Consider the following 25667-nt stretch of genomic DNA (forward strand, 5'->3'; position numbering starts at 1 on the left):
CCTACTTTCAGCTACTGCAGAATGCTTTAGGGGGTCTGTGTTTTATCTTTCAAAGTTTTATATGACTGTTACTTCACTTCATCTCAGTTCTTTGCACTGTGTTGTAGGTCCAGCTCGCTGGAACAAGTTTACAGGCTGCTGCTCAGTCCTTAAATGTACAGGTAAGGACTGCCCCTTCTTCTCCCATTCTCCATCAAGTATCTGTTTCATTAAAGATAGTTTTCAGGCTGCAAGCTGTCCCATTCTAATTATGTTTGTTTGGGTTTGTAAAATAAGAGGTTGAGTAGTAATAGTTTCACAGATGCAGACCAGACTGGGTGATGGTCAGCAGTAGGAGCAGATTAATGCATTGGTACTAATAATTTTGTGTCAGAGGTTAGTGAGCTGTTGTAAATATTTCTCATGCTGCATTACTAACTCCAATAATCTCACATGTTCCTTGATTCCAGCCTTATTTTAATCATAGATTACTTTGCAAACTGTTTTTGGAAGCTGAACGTAGGGGGCCGATGTAGCATTGATTTTTAATGTTGCTGGTGTGGATCGCTTGGGTTTCCTACAGCATCAAGTAAATTATACCTAGTAATTTAAAAATAAGCTGGGCTACTTGCTCCTCATTGATCTGCATGGTATAGCAAAGCATTCAAACTTTGTGTGATGCAGAATGCTCCATAGCATTTCAATCAACCTACTGCTTCCTTTTAATACAATGTTCAAGCAACATGCCGAAAGGGGAAAGGGATGTAGTTTTATTGAAAACTGGTTTCAATATTGCAATATACTAAAGAACTGGGATAGTGCATTCCATGAAGCCAAATAGAACATGGACCCAGTTACATGTGGTGATGCTTTAGAAAGAAGGGGAGATACAGTGATGTTCCTTTTTAAGAGAAAGGAGGCAGAAAATTGCCTTGGTTGCCATGGTAAACTTCCATCCCTGAGAGAGATGTTGGCAAACAGGCTGTATCACTAGTGCAGAATGTTTACAGTCCTATGCTGTGATTATCTCTCAGTGACTGGCAGAATTAATCAGAGGCTTTATGTTAATTAGCCTGCTCTGCAGTCCCCAAAACAGGTGGTGGAAAATATGCAAATCTATGCAGAATTTTAATGCTCTGCATAACCAGTTTTAATTACCATAAAACCCTCTCTTTCCTCTTCAGACACTTTCTTGCATTTCCTTCCTCATGGCTGCCGTATTCTCTTCTCCATTTAAAAAAAAAAAAAAAAAGAAAAGATTTTGAGTAAAACACACTGCACAGCTATATAAATGCTAAATTTTTTATTTTAAGACAATTTGTGTTTGGCTTCTTACTAGATTCAGTGAAGCATCTGAGGGCATTTCAAACCAGTCCCCTGTTTAGCTAGCATTCTGTTGACTTAATGTTCTTAATGCAGATGTTTGAAAAACATATACTCCCTTCACTCCATTGTTCTGGATTTTAGTCCGTGAATAATTTTAAGTGCTTTGTGGTGGGCAAATATTTTTTCTTTGTGGTAAAAAGTAGCATCAACTTCAATGATGCTGCGGCAAACAAAGTGATATCTGAAAATATTTCACGTACAAAAGAACTGGGTGTTTTGCTTTGTTTTAACCCTAAACTGTGTTAGCTACACATGTTGGAGCAGTCATAGTTGAGAAGGTGGGCAGAAAGAGCCATTTCTTAAACTCACTCTTAAAATGAACCCAAGGGTTTTTTGTATGCAGATGAAAGGTTTTGATGTACAGTGTAGAGATAGTAGTGTACACATTAACATCTGTTTTACACTATAAAGAGTTATATTTTTTTCCTAGTCTAAATCTAATGAAGAATCTGGGGACACCCAGCAGCCAAGCCAGCCTTCCCAGCAGCCTTCAGTGCAGGCGGCCATACCCCAGACCCAGCTCATGCTGGCCGGAGGACAGATCACCGGGGTAAGGTTTACTCAAGAGAATTGTAGTAAGCCTCCTGTCTGGCAGTACTGCCATAATTTGCCATCCGATTAGAATCACCCACCAAACAGATAGTAGAGTGGCTGTCCAAGGTTACTGTCATTTCATTAAAGAGGAACTTTCATACAGGTGGCGAGGGGAGCAAGAACATTTTTATATAAAAAGCAGTCTGCTTGTCAGTAGTTCTTAGTGCCTGATGTTTGTTGGAGAAATTTGTATTACAATATTGGAATTTCTTCGTTCCTGTTATTTTCTCCTACTTGACCCTGCAATGAAATCAAAACTCTAGGTTTGACATTAGCCTGTTGTAGAAGTCATGGATATCAGAAAATCAATATTTTGACTTCAGTGCGGGACCATACAGAAGCATAAGAGGGAAACACCATGTCAAAATTTTGCTACATGTGTAGCAAAAGTGATGGGAACTTTATTACAGTTTATATCCCCTAACTTTTTTAATATTTTGCAACGGGCATAAAGTTTGTGTTCTCTGAGCAACTCGATCTTTAGATATCATCAGCCTTTTTGCTTATGCTTCACAGAATTCAGCCCCTCCATTTTACCTGTCAGTCTTGAATTTTCTAGAGTTTTTTGTTTGTTTTAAATAGTAAAGTTTTGGGGGTGTGGAAGTTTGGTGTTTGTTTTTTTTTAAAGGGTAGTTGTGCTTGTGAAATTGTTGCAACTCCCAGAAGTGTTTAAAATTAATTAGAAAAACAAACTTGAGAGTGGATTGGTTTGGTTGGAGAGGTTATTTCCATTTCACCAGCTCTTCAGATTGAGGTTTTTGCCCATGAATGGGGAATTAGGAGGTTATTCCATCAATGCATTGGGTCTATGATTTAAATTGTTGGGTGATGTCACCTGCAAACTTGAACGGTGCCATGTCTAATTCAGTCCCGTTTGCTGCGGAATCCTCAAAATAGAATAGCTGTGTAAATTATCCAGGCCCACATTTAATTGGTTTTGTTTAATTTAATTTGTATTTTACTATTTTAAAGTACATTTGCTTTCAACAACAAAAAAAATTATGTGGCGGAAGAAAGTTATTAAAACCTATTCTAAATAAGTCATTTTTGTTTTGTCTGATGAATGTCTGTGGTACTGAGGCATTCCAGACTCCAGGTTTGTGTGGATGGGGATTGTATTAAATGTGGACATCAGAATTCATTTACGTGTAAAGGAGAGGCTAGCCACCTGTTTCATAGAGATAATGCGTGTTTGGAAGATGAAGGGATGTAAACTTGCCAACTCTATTCTGTTAATAATAATAATGATAAAACAAAAAGGCAGATGGGAGGAGAGACTTGGAGTGAAACAAATGGAGCTCATGTTCTTCACTTATATCTTAGGGCATAATGGAAATGATGGAATATGGCAGGGATTCATGCTAATGTGAAGCAGCTGGGGTGTTATCAGTTCATTCAGTAGCCACAGCCAGTACTCCTGCTTTTCTTTCATCTGGCTAATCACTTGCTGTTCTGTTCGGTGTACATTTCCTTTCAAATCCTGTCAGGGCTGATTCTTTTTGCATGCTAGTTAATTACCTTTTTGCATGAACCTTGTAGTAGAACTGTGGAGAAGCTTACATGATTCCTCAGGTTCTGATTGCAGCATAACACTTAAAGTTTCAATGCTTCTACCAAAATTGTGCTGTAGGTTGATTGCTATGTTATGTTGAGTAGCCAGCTGCCCTTACATAAGGTGTTCAGGTTAGCCAATGTCTGTTACCTGATTAATAGCTGGTAGTTTGTAATGGGAACAATTCTTTCTGCTGTTAATGACTGTTTGCTCTAATTGTTTCTAGCTCACGTTGACGCCAGCCCAGCAGCAGTTATTATTACAACAGGCACAGGCGCAGTTGCTGGCGGCTGCAGTGCAGCATTCAGCCAGTCAGCAGCACAGCGCTGCAGGTGCCACCATCTCGGCCTCCGCTGCGACGCCGATGACGCAGATTCCTCTTTCTCAGCCAATACAGATTGCACAGGTGAGCACTGGGGCTTGTGTGGGTTGAGGGAAGGAGATTTAACCTGAAAAAACACATCCACTTGTTCTTCAAGTGGCTTCTGTATATTTTCACTTGGGGGATCAAAGGCACCTATGCCGTAGGCTTCCAGTACCTTCTGTTGAGCAGTGTCCGCTGGGATCACTCATTCCTCCCTTTTCCTCACCCCTTCATGGAGGACTTCAGGGGATCTAAAAAGCTGTGTCCCCAACTACCCCTCAGTTCTATTTCACTGCTTATGGTGCCACAAACTTTTATCACACACCTTGTCCTCAACACTTCTCTCATTTTTCACTTTCTTCCTTTTTGGAGCCTATTTTTGTTTGTAGTTAGTTATCTTTTCTTAAAAAAGGTTTTATACCAATAAAATAAAAACCAGCAGGATCTTATTAAAGGGAAAAAGGCAAAATACCACATTTATTGTGAATACAGAAAGAATCATAGTAAGCAGTTAGTTATAGCTATAACATTCCATTCAATCTCATATTTATTCACACATTCATTCCTACAAACACACACACACAGGTTCTGCAAGGTTGTTATCATAGTTACCAGCCTTAGAGTTGCTCATGCCAAGCCACTGTCCAGGTGGCCTGGACATGAGGAGGGAGCAGGGCCTTGTCAGATGCTCATCTGATGCTCCTGGAAGTTGGTTTGCAGAATCAGACCCCAAAGTTCTCACTTTCTCGAGTCCATTTTTATAGGAGTTTTTTCCTATGCCAGTCTATGGGAATTGCTTCATCATGCTATTGCTGAATCAATCAGCAGATAGCACATTCCTGACGGCTCCGTGCTGCTAGATGTTATCTTGTTCTTTGGTTCTCCCATTCTGGAGGCTGTTGGGTGGATTCCAGTCTGCCCTCCTGGGGTCCTCTGGTTATTTCCACTTGACGCCTTCTTCAGCTGATGGACACTGGATTCTTAGGCTGGCACCTCCCTGATCATTCAGTTATTATCCACACCAAGCATCCATCCACATACATCCTCTATCTCTATTTTAATCACAATTGTTAATACAACAAAAGGGCGGGGAGTCTCTGGGTGCTGTTTCTGTTGTTAGAGTATTGCTTTGAGTCTCTCTCTGTGTGAATTGCTTTGAGAACAGACTGTCTTAGAATGTACTAACGCAATTAGCAGCTTGCAAGTTTCACACATAGAGGGAGAGAAACAGTACCAAAAACAAAGAGACCTCTTAATTAGTAATACCCTGGAATTTAAACTATGGGGAATCAAACTCATTTGTGATTTTAATAGAGAACGTCTTTAATATGATCCAACAAAGGGCTGGGGGGGAACGATACCCATATGGAATGGGAACTGTAGGACCAACAGGAGCAGGAGGCTGGCCTTGTACCCCCACTGACCTGGAAGGCTCTTCATGCCAAGTCAGCTATGTGCTGGACTTAACTCACCACACCGGCTCTGTGCTTCATGCCAGTGTCTCTAAGGTTCCTGGATCCATCCTGGTGCTTCAGGTCTAGCATCAGAGATCCAGCACCCTTTGTCACTGGAGAACTGCTTGCCAAAATGATTCTGGTGCCTGGATCCACCCAGGTTGAAGTCTTGTACTAAGGGTCTGGCACCCTTACTTCTGAAGAACTCCTAGCCAAAGTGAGTATGTGCCTGGCAGGAGTGGCAGTGCAGTCCTTGGATCTGTCCAGGTAGACATAGTCTACTGTGGAGAACCAGGCACCATTGATTCTGTGCTTAACATGTACAGCGTGGAGGTCTCTAGATCCCTCCAGACACGAGTAACCAAATGTGGATCACAAGGTTCTCTAATGAAACCTGTTGCTGGCCTCATCTTCAACACGGAGGTCCAGTCTCCTGGAAATAAAGTTCCTAGCATGCAATATTCTATCTTGATCTGAGTAACCTGTCTGCGTCCAATAGTTTCCACACGCTGTACTGGCTGGTAGCACCACTTATTGTGCAGCTGTTTCTGAGACCAGGTTTAAAATTTTTTGGTGACCTTTTCTTTGAGAATCCGTAGCTCCCTCATGCTTCGGAGCTTGAAATTTGGAAGTGGGGTCACAGTTGTGTTTTGTTTTTTGTTTGTTTGTTTTGCTGCCTCTGTGAAAATCTGTCAACATTTGGGCAAGTTATCAGTGTTTTGAAAAATTGTAGTTCTGACATGCTCAGTAGACTCTTAGATTTTAGCAGTTCAGTTCCCCAGAGATTCCATCCACACTTGAGAAATACCAACCTGGGGCTGGGCAGGACTTTCCCTACAATTGCAGCTCTGGGCTGCACGAGGCTGTCTTGGATCTAGTCTGGGTCACTGGAACTGAGAGCCCAGAGACTTCTCTCCTATGCTTTCAATCACTCCCTGCTGAAGATGGAGGAGGAAGCTGCCTGATTTGAATGCAGAGAGGATAAGAGCCAGACCTGCGGGAGGAGTGGAGGGAGTAATTTGGACAAAGCCTGATTGAGGTGGAAAGGGAACATTGGGATTGGAGGCTGGCCAAAGGGTTTCGGGAAGAGAGACTGGGCCTAGGAGCCTGGTGTGGAGACCGGGACTGTCTGCTGCAGGGACTGGGAGTGGTTGGAAATGGAGACTTGGACTGTGAATGAGTAGAGTGGGGGAAAGGAGATCTGCAAAGAGCTGGGGTGAATTGGAACTTTGTGGGCAAAGAGACTGAGACAAGAAGTTTAGGTTGGCAGATGAACAGGACACTAGATAGGATGAGGAGTGTGGTGAGAAAATTGGGGATAGGGAATGTGGGGGAGGTGAGATTGGAGGACAGGTGGTGAAGACAAACAGATCAGGTGAGCCAGGAAGGAGCCGGTAGGGGATTGAGACTGACTGCGTAAGGAGACAGGAAAAAGAGCTGGGGGTTGGGTGGGAACTGGGAATGGCTGAGTGAGGAGACTGGGTCAGATTAGGACTTGATGGGCAAGGAGAATGCGACTGGGATGAAAAACTTGAGTGGATATTGAGACTGGCTAGGTGAGAATAGGTCTGGGATGAAGAGACGGAACAGAGACAGGTTGGAGGGGACTAGGTAGAAGAGGTCACACTTGGGAGTAATGGGCAGAAGGGTTTGTGCCAACTGGAGCATGCTCCTCTCCCCACCACAGAATGGGATCCAAGATTCCTGACACTCACCATTCCTCTGCTGTCAGCAGATATCTGTGAAACCCACTGACAAAGTGTCCCATCCTCTTTTAGTACTGGTTCACATAAAGGATGAGAACCTACTACTGCTATCAGTTAAACCATAATCTGAAGTGGCAAAGGTCTGTGCAATGGACCTAAATGTTGCAACCCTGCTGATGACCCATGTGGGTGTCAATATGATGCCACAGGATGGAATTTGCTTTTTTAGTTTTGTATGTAAGTTTCTGAATTTACACTATGTTAAAAGAACATTATTAAGACTGCAAAAATAAACACTTAGAAATTAGGGAATGCCAGTATTAAGCTTGCCTTCGTGTCATAATCATTATGATCTAGTCTTTATTTACATGATTGCATACCACTTATTCTGCAGGACCCCTCTCTCATTCAATGCTCAGGATAGAACTGCTCTGGGGATGACTCAAGGTTGCGTAATAAAGGTGTCTGCTGTCTGAAGGACCTGTGCTTCATTTGTTGCAGAAGCTGGAAGGTGTTGGGTAGTGAATGAGGGAGGAGATTGCAGGAAGAGAAAGGACAACAATGTTATGGTTAGGGAAGCTGAATGCTCCCCCTGCAGAAATGAATTCTAAAGTCTATCCTTGCCTCTGCCACAGAGTTCCTATGTGATTCTGGGCAAGTCACTTAAACCAAATTTTTCGCAGATGATCACTAACTGTGTTTCTCATTTTGTGGGTGCTGAACTTGCGATCATGGGGGCTGATTTGTAGAAGTGCTGAGTACTTCCATTAACATCAGCTGCAACTCTGAACTGTGCTTTGAACATGTGAAGTGCTATAAAATGCTAGGTACTCTGAAAAATTAGGTTCTAGGCATCTAAAATTGGGTACCAAAAATTGATGGGTACCTTTTTACCTTAATCTCTTCGTTCCTCAGTTTTCCATCTATAAATGTGAATAAAACCACCACCTCATTTTACAGGGGTGCTATAAAAATTCAAGTTTGTAAAGTGCTTAAATGCTGTAGTGATGAGCACAATACAGTAGCTCCTGTAGAAATTAATTCTGTGTTTAGAGGAGGATTTGAATAGTGTGCAGTAAATAATACCTTCAGCCACGCTGACTAAGGAGGAAACAAAATATTGAATAGCTGCTCATCAATCAAGCATGGTCCATCTTGTGCACTGAATAAGGCCACAGTCCTATAGAAGAAGTAGTATGTGATTGTGCAAGTAAAGACTATATCATAACACATATACACAAAGGGACTGAATTTGGATTGCACAGACAATCTGAATTCTGGCATTTCCTGACTGTTGACTTTACAGTTAGTGTTCTTTTAACATAGATTTTTGGTATGTAATTATAAATTTACTGCATTCTATCCTCTTTATGAAATGTAGCTGTGACCCTTGGTTTCCTGGTAAGATGAAAGTGCAACCCTGTGTTGGGCATAGTTGAGAGAGACTGTGGAAAACTTGTACCCTCTACAGTTGCAGATGGATGAGACCAGTCTCTCCAATCCATCTTGACACTGATCTTTAAACAGCACACAGGTTTGCTTATTTGCATTGCTGTTGTAAACACAGAGCTGATTACCCAAATAGCCGACTGTTTGTTTTAATTGATGATTCTTGAATAATTGATTAACTGGCAGGTTTCTGCAGCAGGGGGATTACCATATTTATTTTAATTAACTAATTGCACAAGCATGGCTTCTTTAATGTGCTCTTTAGTCAATACAAGCAATCTACTGCGGAGAAGTGGGTAAGATTGTTGGTGCTGCTGCTGAACTGATGCAGAAGTACCACTAATAATTGTACCAAGTTTTGAGGGCTCTAGATACTGGACCTTTTTGTTCATCTTCTGTTGAGATCTGTGGTAAACATTTGAATGAAATAAATGTCAAAGAGGGAGAGAAATATTTAGGTTAGTACATGGGTTATAAGTAGGAGTAATGGTATGTAGCTAAGAGAACTTTAGATGGAATAGCTTCATCATTCCATGTAGTCATGGAATAGTCTCCTAAAAGAAGTGCTGGAAGTCTCTTCAGATTTGAGAAAATATCATAAATTGTATACTCTGCAAACAATTGTGTTGTCTGGCTGGATAGACCAGATGACCCACTAAGTGTATTTCCTATCTAATTTCTGTTGTTCTCGTGCTGATGTAATACAAGCTTCTCATAGAGAAAAATGAGATCTGAATAGGAAAACATGATCAATCGTTGTTTACTTAGTCATTAAAGTGAGAATTATTATAGTACTATAATTACCTGAAAAATAAAACATACTTGCCTTAGGAATAGACATAAATGACAGAATCTGAATGAGTCGGAGAGGCACATCTCTTCAGCAAGCTCTTCCAACCAGCATTACCAGCAACATAGCTAGGGTGAGGTTCCCAGTTCAAAGAAGGCTCAGCCAAGATGTTAGTTACCAAGACGAAGATGGGGAGAATGGTGCTGATTATATCAAGTTTCTGTCTTCTCAGCTAAGATGACTCAAAGCAAGACCATTTCTCACCTATGCTCTCCTAACCCTCTGGTGGTTTGCAAGGGTACTGCCTGTCCTGGATTTATGATAGCTGGTTCTTTATGCCGTTCCCATGATGTAGAGCTGCAGCATAGTGGCTCCAGTGGTATATGACAAAAGAAACTTGTCAAGTATTATAATAAATAAATCATCACTACTTTGTGTTTGAGCAGAGAGAGAAGAATAGAACAATACTACAAATGGCAAAGAGTCCTGTGGCACCTTATAGACTAACAGACATATTGGAGCATAAGCTTTCGTGGGTGAATACCCACTTCGTCGGACTCATGTAGTGGAAATTTCCAGAGGCAGGTATAAATCCCTAGCCTGATTCTTGCTTGCATATTTATACCTGCCTCTGGAAATTTCCACTACGTGCATCTGACAAAGTGGGTATTCACCCTCGAAAACTTGTGCTCCAATATGTCTGTTAGTCTATAAGGTGCCACAGGACTCTTTGCCGCTTTTACAGATCCAGATTAACATGGCTACCCCTCTGATACTTAATACTACAAATGACATACTTCAGTGCAACTTCTGACATTGCGACATTGGCCAATGACATGATTTGTTTGGTGCAGTTTCCAGATTTTGTGCCAATTCAAATGTTACTGTGTAAACTGATTTCCAAACCGTTAAATCCAAAAAAACCTGTTTTAATGCAACTTTAAGTTTGCACAATTAAGCACTCAAAAATGATGAAATGTGGAAATTACTATTGAAAGGGCAACTTTAACTGTTCCTTCTGGCATTATAATGCAGCCTTAATTACCTAAGTTCATACTATAAAATAGTTCATACATTTTCTGTCCCATCCTTAAATTCATGTATTTCTGAGATAAATTTATAAATATTGTAAAGAGTTTAAACGCCAAGGATGGAGAGGAATTATTTAGAGTGAGACCTGGAACTAGCATGATAGATGAGGCTAGACTGGGAAGGAGATTTAATTGTCAACAAGAAAATTTATGCCAAATATCAAAAACTTTCTGGCATAAAGTTTATTAGGCTTTGGAAGCCCCGTTGTTTGGAACTTTTAAAGCTATATTGGAAAAATAGAGTATATGCTGTAGGGAACAATCCTGCACTTGCAGAGAAAGAGATTGCATGACCTAATAGGTCTTATCCAAGATCGTAGCCAGCCAAAAAAAGGTAGGTGACTACTATAGACGCTGTGAGGAGGTGCAAAGAAGAGTCAGTCACAGGCTCCCAAACATCCTAATATATTTTCTCATGAGATGAACATAGAAAATATAGTTGGGTCCCATATGCAGTTGCAAAACTAAACTCTGTTAATCCACATTCCCAGGGTACAGTAGTCTAGTTGAAGGGTGTACGGCAGTTTGAGAACAAGATGAGCTTGAGTCCTGTCTGATTTATACTTGTGTATGAAAAGTAACTCCACTGACATCTGTAGAGTTACACTGGGGTAAAACTGGTGCAAGTTCAGAATCAGATCTGTAGTTTAAACACCGCTTACTTCCTTCTTCATTGAGACTCAACAGTGTTTTAAGTTAACCATGTCAACAGGAGCTTCCATATTTTAACTGTCTCACACTTGCTAGATTTCATAGCATAGGCAAGAAATAAATCCATATGTTTTCCTACCTCTCTGCCTCTTGGATTCAGTGGTGTCTGCCTTGTTCTCTTCCTTCCCACTCTTTCCTTAAATGTAGTGCTCTCCCCACTTCTGAGATCTCTGTTCTTGGTTCTTCCCCAACTCCCCTGAGGTGGACTACCTGTTCTCTTTTCTGGTGTTTCCCCTCACTCCTTTGTTCACACCCTCTTCTCTAGATTGTCTCTCCAGCACCCCTTTTTGAGGGTGCCATTTCTCTCTCAGTTCCCAGGACCTCGCATCCTTTGGTCTCTCTTGATTTCTGTTTCCCCTGGAGTGTCTTTTCCCAAGAGTTTTTGGCTTCCTACATCACCCTGTAACTCCTCACCTCCTTCTTTCCTTGCATCTGGTCCTCACACCCAAGTGGTCGTGAGGCGCTCTCCATGGTGGTGATCTGTTCAGAAGTTGTCTATTCCTTTCTGTAACAGTAACCAGTGGAGTACTGGATACTGACCTTATGTTATCCTGACCCATATCATATGTCTGGGTCCAAGAAATAAAGTTGTTTTTTACCAGCGCTCCTGGATGTCATAGCCTTATTAAATGAGGACAGAAATAAACTGAATCTCTGGCAAAATTGGAACAAGCAAACTTGACAGAGAACTGGAGGAGATGGTTGCAGTGATTCCAGAATTTCCTGAAAGCAGGTGGTGAAAATGGGATCACAATTTAAATACTGAAGTAAAAGTCTACAGTTGTATAACAGGCATCATTCAGTCAGTATCAACTAGTGTTTGTCTGTCTCACTGGTAAATTGCATACTTGCTGACTTACCAAGAACACATTGGCCAAATGATGGCTAGGGTGTATTTGTAATGTAGACTAGGAACTCACTTCCATGTGTGCGCATGTATATAGCCTTATAAGTACACAGTTGACAAAATATCTGTAAGAACTCTTGTTCCTTCGTCCCCCAAATTGTGGTTGTAATTTGGTATGATTTTGTTGAATTTTTAATTTTAATAATTTTCAATTAATCTTATACACTGGTGTGGGCAAAGGGACAATAAGAAGGCTGTCCAGGAAGTGGGAAGTTGCAGTTTTGGAACATGCGCACTTCCTGAGTTTTGAACACCCACACATAGCATGTGTTTTTAAAGTGCATACTTCTCAGTTTAATGATAAAATTTATTTTGCATGCTCAATACTCAATTTTTAAATGTTCTTAAGTTTGTGCAATCAAAACCAAATTGTTTTCAAGCTCAGCAAAAGCACTAATCCTTAAAAGCCAGTCTAGTAATGATGAGATTAATAACAGAAATCATTTAGAAGGTCAGCAGTATGCCTTTTGGCTATCTGCATGCCAGGCTTCAACTTTCTAACTTCAGTTGCTTTTAGTATATCACTGTTGAAATAAAAGAGAAAATGAAGCTAGAATTTTTTAAAAGCAGCTATATTGTGTGTTTTCACACTCCAGCTTGAACAGGTTAAGAGGTATTCCTCATATTCCTGTTCAGGCAGAGACTAAGCAGCAAAATCTTCACCCTGCAAAATGAATGAGTAAATGAAAACAGGAATCATAATAGTTGAAAGTGTTTTTCTGGAGCCTTAACTACAGGTATGTCTATCATACCTGCTATAGTAACCTAAGCAATTTTGTTTTAAACTACTCAAATAAATTAGTCCACTTTATGGATTAACTCTGTCCAATATTTAACGATCAAAGTGCAAACTAACAAATTCTGTTTTTGTTTTCTTTTTGCCTTCTTTTAGCTCAAAAAATAGCCATTCCAGATTTCTTAAAATTTGTGTTTTAAAAACTAAACAACCCCCCACACCCCAAAATACCCCACTAGTTCCCAGGCTAAACCTTTATTTCATCTGTCAGTGACGGTAGATTCTGCAAACCTCAGAAAAGCAGAAGTTTGACAATGGAAATGCTGACAGACCCATAACCTTATATAAATGCTGCTAATTTTTTACTGTGTTGGAAGTCCTTTACTGGGGCATTTAGTAAACTGTGTTGTGTGCAGTTCCACGTATGCCAATGAAGCACTTGTAATGGTTACACTGTTTTAGAAATGAAAAAATAATCTAAGTTACTCAATAGCAAACATGCTGGTGCTACATCCCCTTTTATCTCCCAGTGCTAGGAGAAAAATCCTAGATATTTCAAATGTTTCAGGAGTTGTGACTGATTTGAATGATTAATGCACACCTCTTTATTTCATTAAGGATTTGCAGCACCTGCAGCAGCTCCAACAGCAGAATCTCAACCTGCAACAGTTTGTGTTGGTGCATCCAACAACCAACTTGCAGCCAGCACAGTTTATCATCTCACAAACGCCGCAGGGGCAGCAGGGTGAGTGTGACCTTTCTGGGAGAAATTCAGAGCTGGGTTCAGTAAGAATAGTCACGGGGTCCTTTTTATTGGTCTTCCCCCAATGTTGACATTCCTTAATGGAAATAGCAGTGTTGGGTTTAAGGAGAGTGTCACGGCATGAGCCTGGCCCTTTTAAAGAATTTGAAGTTCAGCCTCACCTGTGCTACATGTATCCTGCCTTCCCAGGTGAAAGGAATGAGTCAAGGGGTCACATGATGGGAGTCATGTTACTAAAAGCTGGGCCTGTTGGGGAATATGAAAGCAGCCTATGTTCAGTCAGAAAGGGTTCAAGGAGAGAGAGTGCCTGATGAGAAGAGGACAGGTGATGACTCCCCAAAGCTCATAGGCAGAAGGTCTAGGAGAGACTGGCAAGGATTGGGACTGCTGAGGGATAAGCCGCAGCTGAAACACCCTCAAGGAGCAGGACCCTGCTGTGAGAAGCCAAGCTATATGGGTTGCAAAGGACAGCAAACTGGAGGCGAGGCTATAAGGAAGGGGAAGCTTTACTAAAGGACTAGAAAGTATTTTGAGCCTAAAAGGAGGGCTATGTGGATACTGAAGCCCACTGTAGATTGAAAGAACTGATTGATCCTGAGGAAGAGGGCTGGAAGTTTGAGTGTTTTATGCTTATAAACCAAATCAGAAGCAGAGGTGTTTTGTGAAAACATCAGATGCAGTTTTTGTTTGCAAGACAGAAGGTAAACTGAGATAGTGGTAGAGCCTGAAGCCAGACTAGGTAAGCCCTGCTACATGGACACTGTTCAGAGAACATATGGCACAGAATTTGAGTTACCTTAGAACTTCCAAAATTTGGTTCAAGGGAGCCTCAGAATCCAAATAATCTTTCTTTTAAGAGGAAAATATCCACAAAACCACTGCTTTTAGAGATTTTTTTTTTAAATGTCACTGTTTATATAGGCCTGCAGTTTTCATGTGGCTTTTGATGCCTTCATAATAGCAATGAATAAATCTCTTTAAATGGTTCACAAACAAGGAATCTAATCAAATGTTATGTTGACTTCTAGAAATATGGGAAGAGTTTGAAATGCATTGTTTGCCACATGTTTCTGGAACTTCCATCAGAAAGTAGTTTGTATTGTCTTTTCAAGGAAATCAAAATAAGTTTCTTCACAAGCCACTCCTCTTCAGTTAAGGTTCTGTTTGTTATCTGTGACCCTGTAAATAAACACACACACATTTAAATATTGACCTGCAGCCTAGACCACAGAACTGCTTCAGAAACACAAGATTTACATTCTCTCTTTAGCTCTTCAGCCGTTAGAGTGTGACATAGTTAATAACTGAAACACTTGAACATGTTTACCACTGACTGCTCATGGAAATAAATTAAAGTAACATGCATGCCATAAATATACCCTTTATGTCATATTTTTGGGGTGACTTTTGCAGGGTTTCAGGGTTAAAGCTGCAGTTCGAACATCTCAAACACTGGTTCATTGATTGTGAGGGAAGGCAGACTCAGAAATTGCCTTTTGCCAAGCTGGGTTTTCTGTGTTCTAATCTTATTGCTCTATCAGGAAATTTCTTAACACAAAATTAAAGTTACTTTTGAGGTCATTAACACAGAGGTGATTCAGAGCTTTCGTTAAAGCAGGCTGAAAGCAACTTCAGTGGATAATCCTTCACTATCTGGAGTTGTACTTAGACAACACAGTGACAGGCATCTTAGACACAATTTAGTGCAGTATGCAGAGATTCTCTTTCTGTCTCATAAAAAGCCAGTGGAATATTTCTGCTCTGAATGCCGAGGACTAATTACAGAAGCTGTCTTTAGTTCCTTCAGAGAAACCCCTATTGCATTTTGTGTATATATATATCCACCCCTTTAGTAACCACAGAATAACTTTAGATTTATGTAAAGCACTTTCTGTCCGTGAGAAAATTGTGCTTTATAAGCTATGTGTATCTGTGTGTGCATGTGTGTGTGTAAATAAAGTATATCATGTAGCCACTATGAAGAGAAACGTGGCAGCTATTCTGTGTTGTTGACACTACTTGCAATAGGCGAGAAAGTGAAAAATAACTTGTCAAAGCAAAACTTACTGGGGAATTTGTACACCAGAGGTAACATGTTTACTCTTGGAAAAAAGTGCAATAGCATCATCAGTGACCCCAACTGGGCTATTCAGTCTATCTGTTCAAACTGAACCCCATGACTCAGTTTTGGAGAAACTCAGATTTCTATTTTTTAAGTTTTTTTTTACAAGATCTAGAACCTTGTAAAAATATTCAGTCTAATTTGTTTAGGCTTTGTATTTTTCAACTTCCCCAACATGCAACAGATGAGAAATTTTCTATATAAAATCGCCATGTATCTAATATAATCAACAGATTAATTTGTCTGATTACTGTTAATTGAGTGGTTTATATGAAACAAGTTTTTTTTGTGGAGTTTTTCTTCTCCTAATAGACAGGTGAATACATCATACATGTATCCATTCTCAGAAGATGAGCCAAAGATTGAATGGAAATGGAAATTTGGAATACTCTTATCCATGGAGGTTATTTTTCCAGATCTTTATTGAAGCACACTGGTAGGGCAATGTGATGGTATTTTGCAGTCTTTGCACATTCTGTGACTCTTCTGTTAGTAATAGACGATTTCCGTCTTAGGAATTGTCAGCATGCTAGCTTTCACTATCACTAAAATTCTCTTTAAAAATAATAAAAATTTATATCTCCCATTGTGATGAGCTTTCATCCATTTTTATACCAAAAAGATTTGATTGCATGAAAGTGTCTCTCTAGGTTTACAGTAATAGTCTGAGCAGATGGGGATATTGTGCTGTCTTTCATCTAATGGAGTTTAGTGTAATCCAGCAAGCAAAGATTGACAAGGCATGAGGAAATTAACACCACAGAGAAGACTAATTGCATTTGGACAAAACTTGCATACTATTTTGATAAAGCATGGTTTTAATATCTATATAGACAGGTGACGGGGGCGTGCAATTGTAAGCCTTAAATACACTATAACCAGGCTGATCTCCAGAAACCATCACTTATTGCCAAAGATATCATTCATTATCTCCCAGCTGTTAATTTCTCTTTATAAAGTAATTGAGATGGTGATGGCAGGTCAACTCCAGTAACATCCTTTTTCAATATTCTAGACTCTTTCCAGTTCTTTTACAGACCTGGAAGCAGTACAAAGGCTTCATTTATAGCTCTGAAAAATTTTCTTTAGGACAATGGATAGAGATCAAACATCCATCCATCCTCATACTGGTGTATAAATCGGGGACCTTCAGTATCATCAAACATACTCATAGACTTTAAAGTCAGAAGGGACCATCTTGTCTGATCTGCAATTTCAGGTCACAGAACCTCATCCACCCACTCCTATAATAGACCCCAGTCTCTGGTTGGGTTACTGAAGACTCAAATCGTGGTTTAAAGACTTCAAGTTACAAAGAATCCACCATTTACACTAGTTTAAACCTGCAAGTGACCCAAGCCCAATGCTGCAGAGGAAGGGGGAAAAAAACCCAGAGTCTCTGCCAATCTAACCTGAGGGAAAATTGCTTCTCGACCCCAAATAGACCTTTCAGTTAGAACCTGAGCATGTGGTCAAGAATCACGAGCCAGACACCTGGGAAAGAATTCTCTGTAGTAACTCGGAGCCCTCCCCATCTAGTGTCCCATCACCGGCCGTTGGAGATAGTTGCTGCTAGCTGTTGCAGATTGGCTGCATGCCATTGTTACATGAAGTGCTGTAGAACATGACAGGAATGAAAAAAGGCATTTTAAGCTGTCTGTCCATTTTGCTCAGCTGTGTCAGAGTTGTGATGGACAGCTACCCTTCTGAGAGCCTGCACCTGCAGAGTCCCATGGGGCTCAGTCTTCTCATTTTACTATTAATATATATGTGAGCCTGCTGAAAGTAAATAAAAACTATAGAGTTCAGTGCCCTCAATATGCAGAGGAGGCTATCCAGATCTTTCACCTCACCGAACTTTTAATGCTTTTTATTTGCTAACACAGCAAATGAGTGGGAACCTGGATGAAAAGTAGTGGCTCAAGCTCATTTCAAGTAAAATGAAGGAGGAAGCACTTGGAAGAAATTGCTTAAATTGTGAGTTCTCCTATTGCTGAAGGTGCCTATCTTCAAGCAGGGTGGATTGATTTGAATTAGAGCAATTTAAAATCATCAATTTCAGTCATGATTTAAATCAGCAAGTGAGAAATCTTAATTTAAAGCATCACTTTTAATCTTGTTTTTCATTTGTACTCTTTAGTTACTTTCCTAGAGAGGTTGACTTCTGATTGGATCTGCAACCATTAAAACATATTGATTTTGCACTAGATTTGGTGCTTCTTTTTGCTAACCAGGAGGATATGCTATAGCTATGCACACTTAAGCAATTATATAGCTTAATTTACATTTATTCAGATTCTTAATTTTTACATTGTTTATTATGTTAGAAGATCATTTATTTACTAGATTATTTTTTTACTTGTGATTTGTCAAGCTCTTATTAGATGAAAATTCAAATTCAATTAAAAATGCACAAAACTGGCTTTTTAAAATTTGACTTTTATTAGCTAAATAAAACTCCCTTAAATGTACTGGATGCATAAGAAAAAAAGTATGAGTTCATCAATACCCAATTTGCATTTAAAACTAATTGGTTTATTAAACAAAGGACTTATTTTTTTGTAGTTAGGAAGTTGAACTGATTATTTCTGGTCACCATGTTAAGATTTTAGAACTAGTAGATCTCATTCTCTCACACCTAGTTTTTGATTCATAGGTTGGAAGAGGAAAACAAGCTTTTCTGCTTTTTCAACTGCCAGTTTAATTTTGTATGAATTAATCGTTGAACTGAACTGGTTGAATAAACTGAAATGAAGAAGATAGTTTCTCTGTTCCTGCAGAAGAGGCTTCTGCTAGCAAAAGCTGGCTTAGTGCTTCAACTAACTAGTTCTAGGTGCTTAGCCAGTGACTAAGATGCCGAGTCAGTGCATTCCATCTCAAAAACTGGGAGGCCAAACATGAACTCAACATCAGAAAGCTTGATATGAAACTTACTTATTCCATAAATCCTGAATACCTTGATGTTGTTCTTGACCCACATACTCTTTAGAGCTCACACCGAGAAAACTGAAGCGAAGGTTAGCATACCAAACAACATTCTCATCAAGTTGTTTACATAAAAGTGAGGTGCGAACATGTCCAGTCTGATCGAACAGCACCACCACTTTGCTGCTTCTCTGCTGAATATGCCTTTGCAATGTGGGCAAGATCCCCTCACGCAAAGAAGCTAGACCCTCTACTTGACATTGTCTGCTGCTATATTACAGGATGCCTTAAGCCTACTCACATCAACAGCCTCTATATCCTCATAAGTGTTGCTCCTCCTGGTATACACCAAGAAGTTGTTACTAGTGTGGAGCTCACAAGGTATTGCATAGATCCAAGACATACAGCGTATGATATAACACTGACTGAGTCAACTGAAGTCTTGGCAAAGTTTTCTTGCCACCATTAAACACCTAATATTATCACCCACAAAGGATCAGTTATGGCAAACGAGTAGAGAATGATCCTGTAGCTTGTGCACTCTGGCTCTTGCCTGTTGAGCACATACCACCCGGTGCAGATCAACCCTGGACTACATGGTGTTGCCTAAATCGGCTCTGCACTGGAGTTGGTTGATGACATGATGAACAAGTGGGGCTACACCACTGGCCCCAATACCTGTGATTGCAGCAGAGACCCTCAAAATGTGAAGTATTTTATTCAATGCCAAGTGCTTGAACATGAGTGCTCTTCCCGTGACATGCTGGAATTCAAGACTGGGCAATCACATGCACAGATGTGGCAGGAAGCAATCTGAGAACACAAGAAGAAGAAGCCAGTGATTTCTACCAGTTCAGTAGTTTGACTTTCTTTAAAACTTGTTAACAAAGATGCATAGCTTAATATTTTACTATAATGTATTAAATCATTTAACTAAGTTTAGGTCTTAACATAGGTTGTCATAATTTCAGATTCAATTTTAAATAGGTTTATTTTAAAAAAATCTGTATTTAATTTAAATAAAAATATCGGATACATTTAAATTTAAAAAAAATATATTTTTTAAGGTGCTTTTTTTATCACCCTGCCTCAAGTCTTCAAACAGGTGCTCAGTGTTGGAGTCCTGTTGGAATCCTCACTGCTTCTAGGCATCCACATTGCATCAGTGGCTAGAAATGCTGCATTTCATCTTAGATTGGCAATACAACTTCTCCCTTTGCATTGTGTTTGGGTCTCCATCAGAACACAGTTTTTCACCTTTGGGCTGGACTGCTGCAACACATTCTGCCAGAATCTGATCCTAAAGGACACTTGTAAACAGGAAATGGTGCAGCATGTAATAGTTTGTCAACTCAGTGGAGCAGATTGATGGGAACACATCAGATCAATACTCTGCTCCTCTGTCTGGCTCTCAATACAGTCCCAGTTATGGTTGTTCAAGGACCTGGTCCTAATCTTGAGATACCTTAATGGAAGAGGAAACCTTGATAGAGCAAAGGCCACTACTTCCTTCAATCCTCTTCCCCCTGAAACACAACTACACTCAGCAGAGATGCTTCAGATAAGTGTTTAATGTATAAAGAGTACTACAGAACCCCTTTTCCCACCAGATATTTCCCAATTTTGTTGTGAATCTCACAATGCTGTCTTGAAAGCTAACCTCTGGGATATGACCACTAGAAAATCTAGTGGCTTTACAGAGTAAGGGGGAGGGGATTTTTTCCTTTTTTAGATGGAAAATATCCCTCTGTTATGAGATCAGTTAGATATGTGAATTATATATTACACATCTTGGCTACCTTTTAAAAAATTACTCTATGCAAGTCTATACAAGAATGAGTTTAATTTTCCTGTGTTAATTTTAGACAGTAAGAACTGAGTTTCAGATTGTTCCTTGGGGATTGCTGGCTGGCAGGGAGAGTTTTTGCCTTGAGCTATTAATTCCCATTGGTCATTAATTGTTCCAGGAAATTTTGTGAGCTGAGGTAAGTAAATTTGTTTTAAGTCTTTTAAAATGAAAAGTGAGGATCTCTCAAACACCCTTACCTTTCCAAACACGTTCATTCTATTAGAGCACCATATGTATTATGATTGGCATTGCTACTGTAATGGCAATCACACCATCATGCTCTTAACATCTGTGGCGAGAGCTAATCAAAAATGGTTTGTGTTTCTAATCTTATGTTAGAGTTAAAGTATTCATTTTTAAGTGAAAAGCCTAATGATGTGTCTTTGAAAATCTTAATTTGCTCTTCTCCTGGGAAGATTTTTTCCTACTTTTAAACTATCTAAAGCATACAGAAGGGTTTGAAATGCACAAAATCACAGCAGTTACATAAAAGGTGCATTTTATATATACACTATCTCCTAAAAGATTAAATAAATCATACAGTCAGATAAGCTGACTGAAAACTTATGTGGATCCAAAAGACAAACCACCAACAATGTGGACACAAGAACAAATGGATATAAACTGGTCATTGGGAAGTTTAGACTTGAAATTAGATGAAGGTTTCTAACCATCAGAGGAGTGAAGTAGTGGGGGCAAAAGACCTATCTGGCTTTAAGATTAAACTTGATAAGTTTATGGAGGAGATGGTATGATGGGATAACATGATTTTGGTTATTAATTGATCTTTAAATATTCACAGTAAATAGGCCCAATGGCCTGTGATGGGATGTTAGATGGGGTGGGATCTGAGTTATTACAGGAAATTCTTTCTTGGGTATCTGGCTGGTGAATCTTGCCCATATGCTCAGGGTTTAGCTGATCGCCATATTTGGGGTCGGGAAGGAATTTTCCTCCAGGGCAGATTGGAAGAGGCCCTGGAGGTTTTTCATCTTCCTCTGTAGCATGGGGCACGGGTCACTTGCTGGAGGATTCTCTGCTCCTTGAAGTCTTTAAACCACGATTTGAGGACTTCAATAGCTCAGACATAGGTGAGAGGTTTTTCGCAGGAGTGGATGGGTAAGATTCTGTGGCCTGCGTTGTGCAGGAAGTCAGACTAGATGATCATAATGGTCCCTTATGCCCTTAGTATCTATGAAACAAATAAATTGAAAATAACCTGATTCCCTGAAATTTCCAGTGTGTACTACTACTAGTAATATTTTGTACATAATTAAATGCCATTCATTAGAGAATCTGAATGCTTGACAAACATCATTTATTTTGTTTTCAACAAATGACGTAAGGCTCTAGACCCTTACAAATGCTTTAAAATGCAAACTGCAACAAAAACAAAAATAGTAGCAGATGAGCTGCCAGTCATAAAAAGCAAAACATCTACAAAACTGCTCTCAGAAAGCCCAGTGCTTCACACATAGAATATCAGGGTTGGAAGGGACCTCAGGAGATCATCTAGTCCAGCCCCCTGCTCAAAGCAGGACAAGTCCCCAGCTAAATCATCCCAGCCAGGTCTTTGTGAACCCTGACCTTAAAAACAGTCTAAGGAAGGATATTCCACCACCTCCCTAGGTAACCCATTGCAGTGCTTCACCACCCTCCTAGTGAGAAAGTTTTTCCTAATATCCAACCTAAACCTCCCCCACTGCAACTTGAGACCATTACTCCTCGTTCTGTCATCTGCTACCACTGAGAACAGTCTAGATCCATCCTCATTGGAACCACCTTTCAGGTAGTTGAAAGCAGCTATCAAATCCCCCCTCATTCTTCTCTTCTGAAGACTAAATAATCCCAGTCCCCTCAGCCTCTCCTCATAAGTCATGTGTTCCAGCCCCCTAATCATTTTTGTTGCTCTCCGCTGGACGCTTTCCAATTTTTCCACATCCTTCTTGTAGTGTGGGGCCCAAAACTGGACACGGTACTCCGGATGAGGCCTCACCAATGCTGAATAGAGGGGAATGATCGCGTCCCTCGACCTGCTGGCAATACCCCTACCTATACAGCCCAAAATGCCGTTAGCCTTCTTGGCAACAAGGGCACACTGTTGACTCATATCCAGCTTCTTGTCCACTGTAACCCCTAGGTCGTTTTCTGCAGAACTGCTACCTAGCCACTTGGTCCCTAGTCTGTAGCAGTACACGGGATTCTTCCATCCTAAATGCAGGACTCTGCACTTGTCCTTGTTGAACCTCATCAGATTTCTTTTGGCCCAATCCTCTAATTTGTCTAGGTCCCTCTGTATCCTGTCCACACCTTAAGCCCTCTCAGAATGCCCTCTCAAATAGATGGATACAGAGAACATGGAAAAATGGGGGTTGCCATACCAACTCTTAATGAGACCAATCGATTAAGGTGGGCTGCTATCAGCAGGATTGCAAGTAAGGCAATATTGTGTAAAGAGATGACAGTCTCACAAGCAGACATGTCCTAGTCTATTTTGTCTTTATAATAGGTCAAGACAGAACTTTAAATGCTAGAAATCAACAGATATTTAATGCTGATCCTGCAGTACTGGTACAGTTACTGTTCATGGCAAGATGCTCCAGTTAACAAGTACAGTGTCACCTTCTGCTCAGCTTCGGGTTCTGAATGGCTTTTAGGTGTAGCTCTGTGCAGAATGTGTTGCAATAGTCTAATGTCAAGGTAATAAAGGACTGGATTGATGGTAGTGAGGTTGATATCTGAAAGACGAGTTAGTTTCCTGGCCAGAGATTCTAATAAGACCCCCAAATTGCGAATTCATGACAACTGGTTGAAAGATCCTAAGTCAAAGGGACAGGTTTAATCTTTTTCCATATTCTTTGGTTTCTTCCCCCATCCTGCCATTATTTCTTTAGTCTTATCCAGACTGAGCTTCAACCAGCTTGCTCTCTGTCATTCTCCATCTCTACCAGAAATAAATGCTTGATCACATCTTTTGGGTTGGATAAAATGAATATAGAAATCTTGGGTGTACTCAGTATGCTCAAAACATTCAGTTCATGCCTCCTCACTAATTCTTCTAACATATGCACATAAGAACAAGATGAGGGAGAGAGTGGCATTGTGTTGAACCCTGCAGTAGAAAGTCCTTGAAGCAGAAGAGATATTGCCCAAAACCAGCCTTGTCTACACTACAGAGATGTGTCAATGCAAGTAGTGTTGCCTGATTTTAGGAGGTTAATATTATTTTGGATAATATGGATTATAGGCTCACCAATTTATCTGACCAGAAGATAAGGTTCTTGTCCCAGAATTAGGCTACACAGAGTTGGCAAGGACCCTTGGGATGTATGACAAGGACATATATGACAAATATAGCCTTAAAGACTTTTATTAAGATAAATGGAATAGTAATCAAATGGTAAAATAATCAGAGTTACAAAGGTGGTAATAATGTTCTAGAAGTACATGTGATATTATGTACAATAAAGCTTTTCATTAATATGCTCATACCCTTGATAACTTGGTGGTAAGAGACAAAGAACCAGCTTCGCCTCTGGCATGCCAGAAGGGTTCAGGTCCATGTTCCTTAATTCTTGAGTGGGAGGTGCAGAGCTTAGGTGACGCTGAAGAGCTAAGAGCTAAAGAAGCTAACTTGGAGTTTTACTTAACTAATTAACTTAAACTTACAATTAAGAAATAATAGACTAGTAAACAAAGAACTAAGACCAAAGAAGTTTTGAAGCTCAGAAGCTTAGAAAACTGAAGCCTCCTTCAGTTGGCATAGTGGGTCTTATAGAGCGTAAGAACTTGAGCCCTCCTTCTGTGTCCAGACTTACTTACCTCACCCACAAAATGTTAGAGTACACTTACTCCATAGGCTGGTATGTTTGTACATATTGATGACATATACATACATATTAATGACATTGGCTTATTCTCACAAGTGTTATTTCTGTCCTAATAGGTTATTTTGTTTCTTTCCTTGTGTACCTGTTAGTTTAAAGGGGGTATGAATTTAGGAAGCCCCCTATGCTACCCTGCTTCAACGCATCCTATATCTATCTGTGTTAAAGTTCGCAGTTATATATGGACCTTGTGGTTTAGCTCATCACCTATTTAAATGAAAGGTCCCAAACATATGCACACTTTTTGCCTTAGCTCAACATAAAGGATGTGGCCTGTAGGTCCCTTGCGTTACAGCCAAAACATACTCTAATATAAACCTGTTATAATAAAATAAATAAACCCATAAGAGAATAAGAAACTGATAAGAAAAGATAGATAAGCAAGCAGGCTAGCCCTATAAGGCTATATATGCCAACGATCAAATACCGCTATAATTACATTGCTGGTGCATGTTCACACAACACTCTTCTGTCAGCAGAGTGAATCCATGCTTGGAGCTCTAGCATCGGCAGAGAGAGCAGTGCACAGTGGATAGCTATCCCACTGTGCTACTCGCCACCTTCTGTAGCTAGGAGTTGTGGGAAGGCAGAATAGATTGCAGTGCATCATGGGTGCTGACTCAACATCTCATGATGCAGTTTTTTCCGTCCCATCATTCCACAGGCTTCTGACTGCATTTTGCCATATTTTTGAATGATCCCTGTTTACTGTGCACCCGCCATCTCTGTTTGGAAGGATGAATCCTGCACTGCTGTTTACTGTTGTGGTCACTGTTATGAACACATCGTGGCTAGTCATACAGTATATTATGTGCACCCAATATGAACAAGAAGTGGAGGTGCTTGACTTTCTGTGTGCCATGGAAAAAACAACACCAGATTACTTTTGGCATTCACGGAGCAGCTGAACACGGTGGATCATTGCTTTTGGGCTCACAAAACAAGCAGTGAGTTGTGGGATCACTTTATTGTGCAGGTCTGGGATGATGAGCAATGGCTGCTGAACTTTCGGATACGGAAAGCCACCTTCCTGGAACTGTGTGTGGAGCTCGCTCCAGCACTGTGGTGCAAGGACACCACAATGAGAGCTGCCCTCTTGGTGGAGAAGCGCATGGCAATCGCTGCATGGAAGCTGGCCACTCCAGACTGCTACCAGTCAGTCATGAATCAGTTTGGAGTCAGGAAGACCACTTTTGGGGCTGCTTTAACGCAAGTATGCAGAGCCATTAATCAGATTCTGCTATGAAGAACTGAGACTCTCAGCAATGTGCGTGAAATAGTGGATGACTTCGAGGCAATGGGATTCCCTAACTGCGGCGGGGCGATAGATGGCACGCATATCCCAATTTTGGTCCCGCACCATCTTGCAACGGAGCACATCAATAGAAAGGGGTACTTCTCT

At 40.4% G+C, this 25667-nt stretch overlaps 1 protein-coding gene across 8 annotated transcripts in view; it reads left to right on the top strand.

Moving 5' to 3' along the window:
- Positions 1–25667, top strand: part of POU2F1 (POU class 2 homeobox 1) — a 188055-nt gene that overhangs the window by 104740 nt on the left and 57648 nt on the right. For 6 of the 8 annotated variants that reach the window (XM_043538438.1, XM_043538440.1, XM_043538442.1 and 3 more), the window contains 4 exons: positions 108–161; positions 1796–1915; positions 3738–3917; positions 13338–13464. In XM_043538438.1, coding sequence (XP_043394373.1) covers positions 108–161; positions 1796–1915; positions 3738–3917; positions 13338–13464 — 481 coding nt within the window. The remainder of the gene's footprint in view (positions 1–107; positions 162–1795; positions 1916–3737; positions 3918–13337; positions 13465–25667) is intronic. The other 2 variants (XM_043538444.1, XM_043538445.1) reach the window with 1 other exon arrangement.

Source organism: Chelonia mydas, chromosome 1, assembly GCF_015237465.2.
Source record: "Chelonia mydas isolate rCheMyd1 chromosome 1, rCheMyd1.pri.v2, whole genome shotgun sequence".
NCBI lineage: Eukaryota > Metazoa > Chordata > Testudines > Cheloniidae > Chelonia > Chelonia mydas.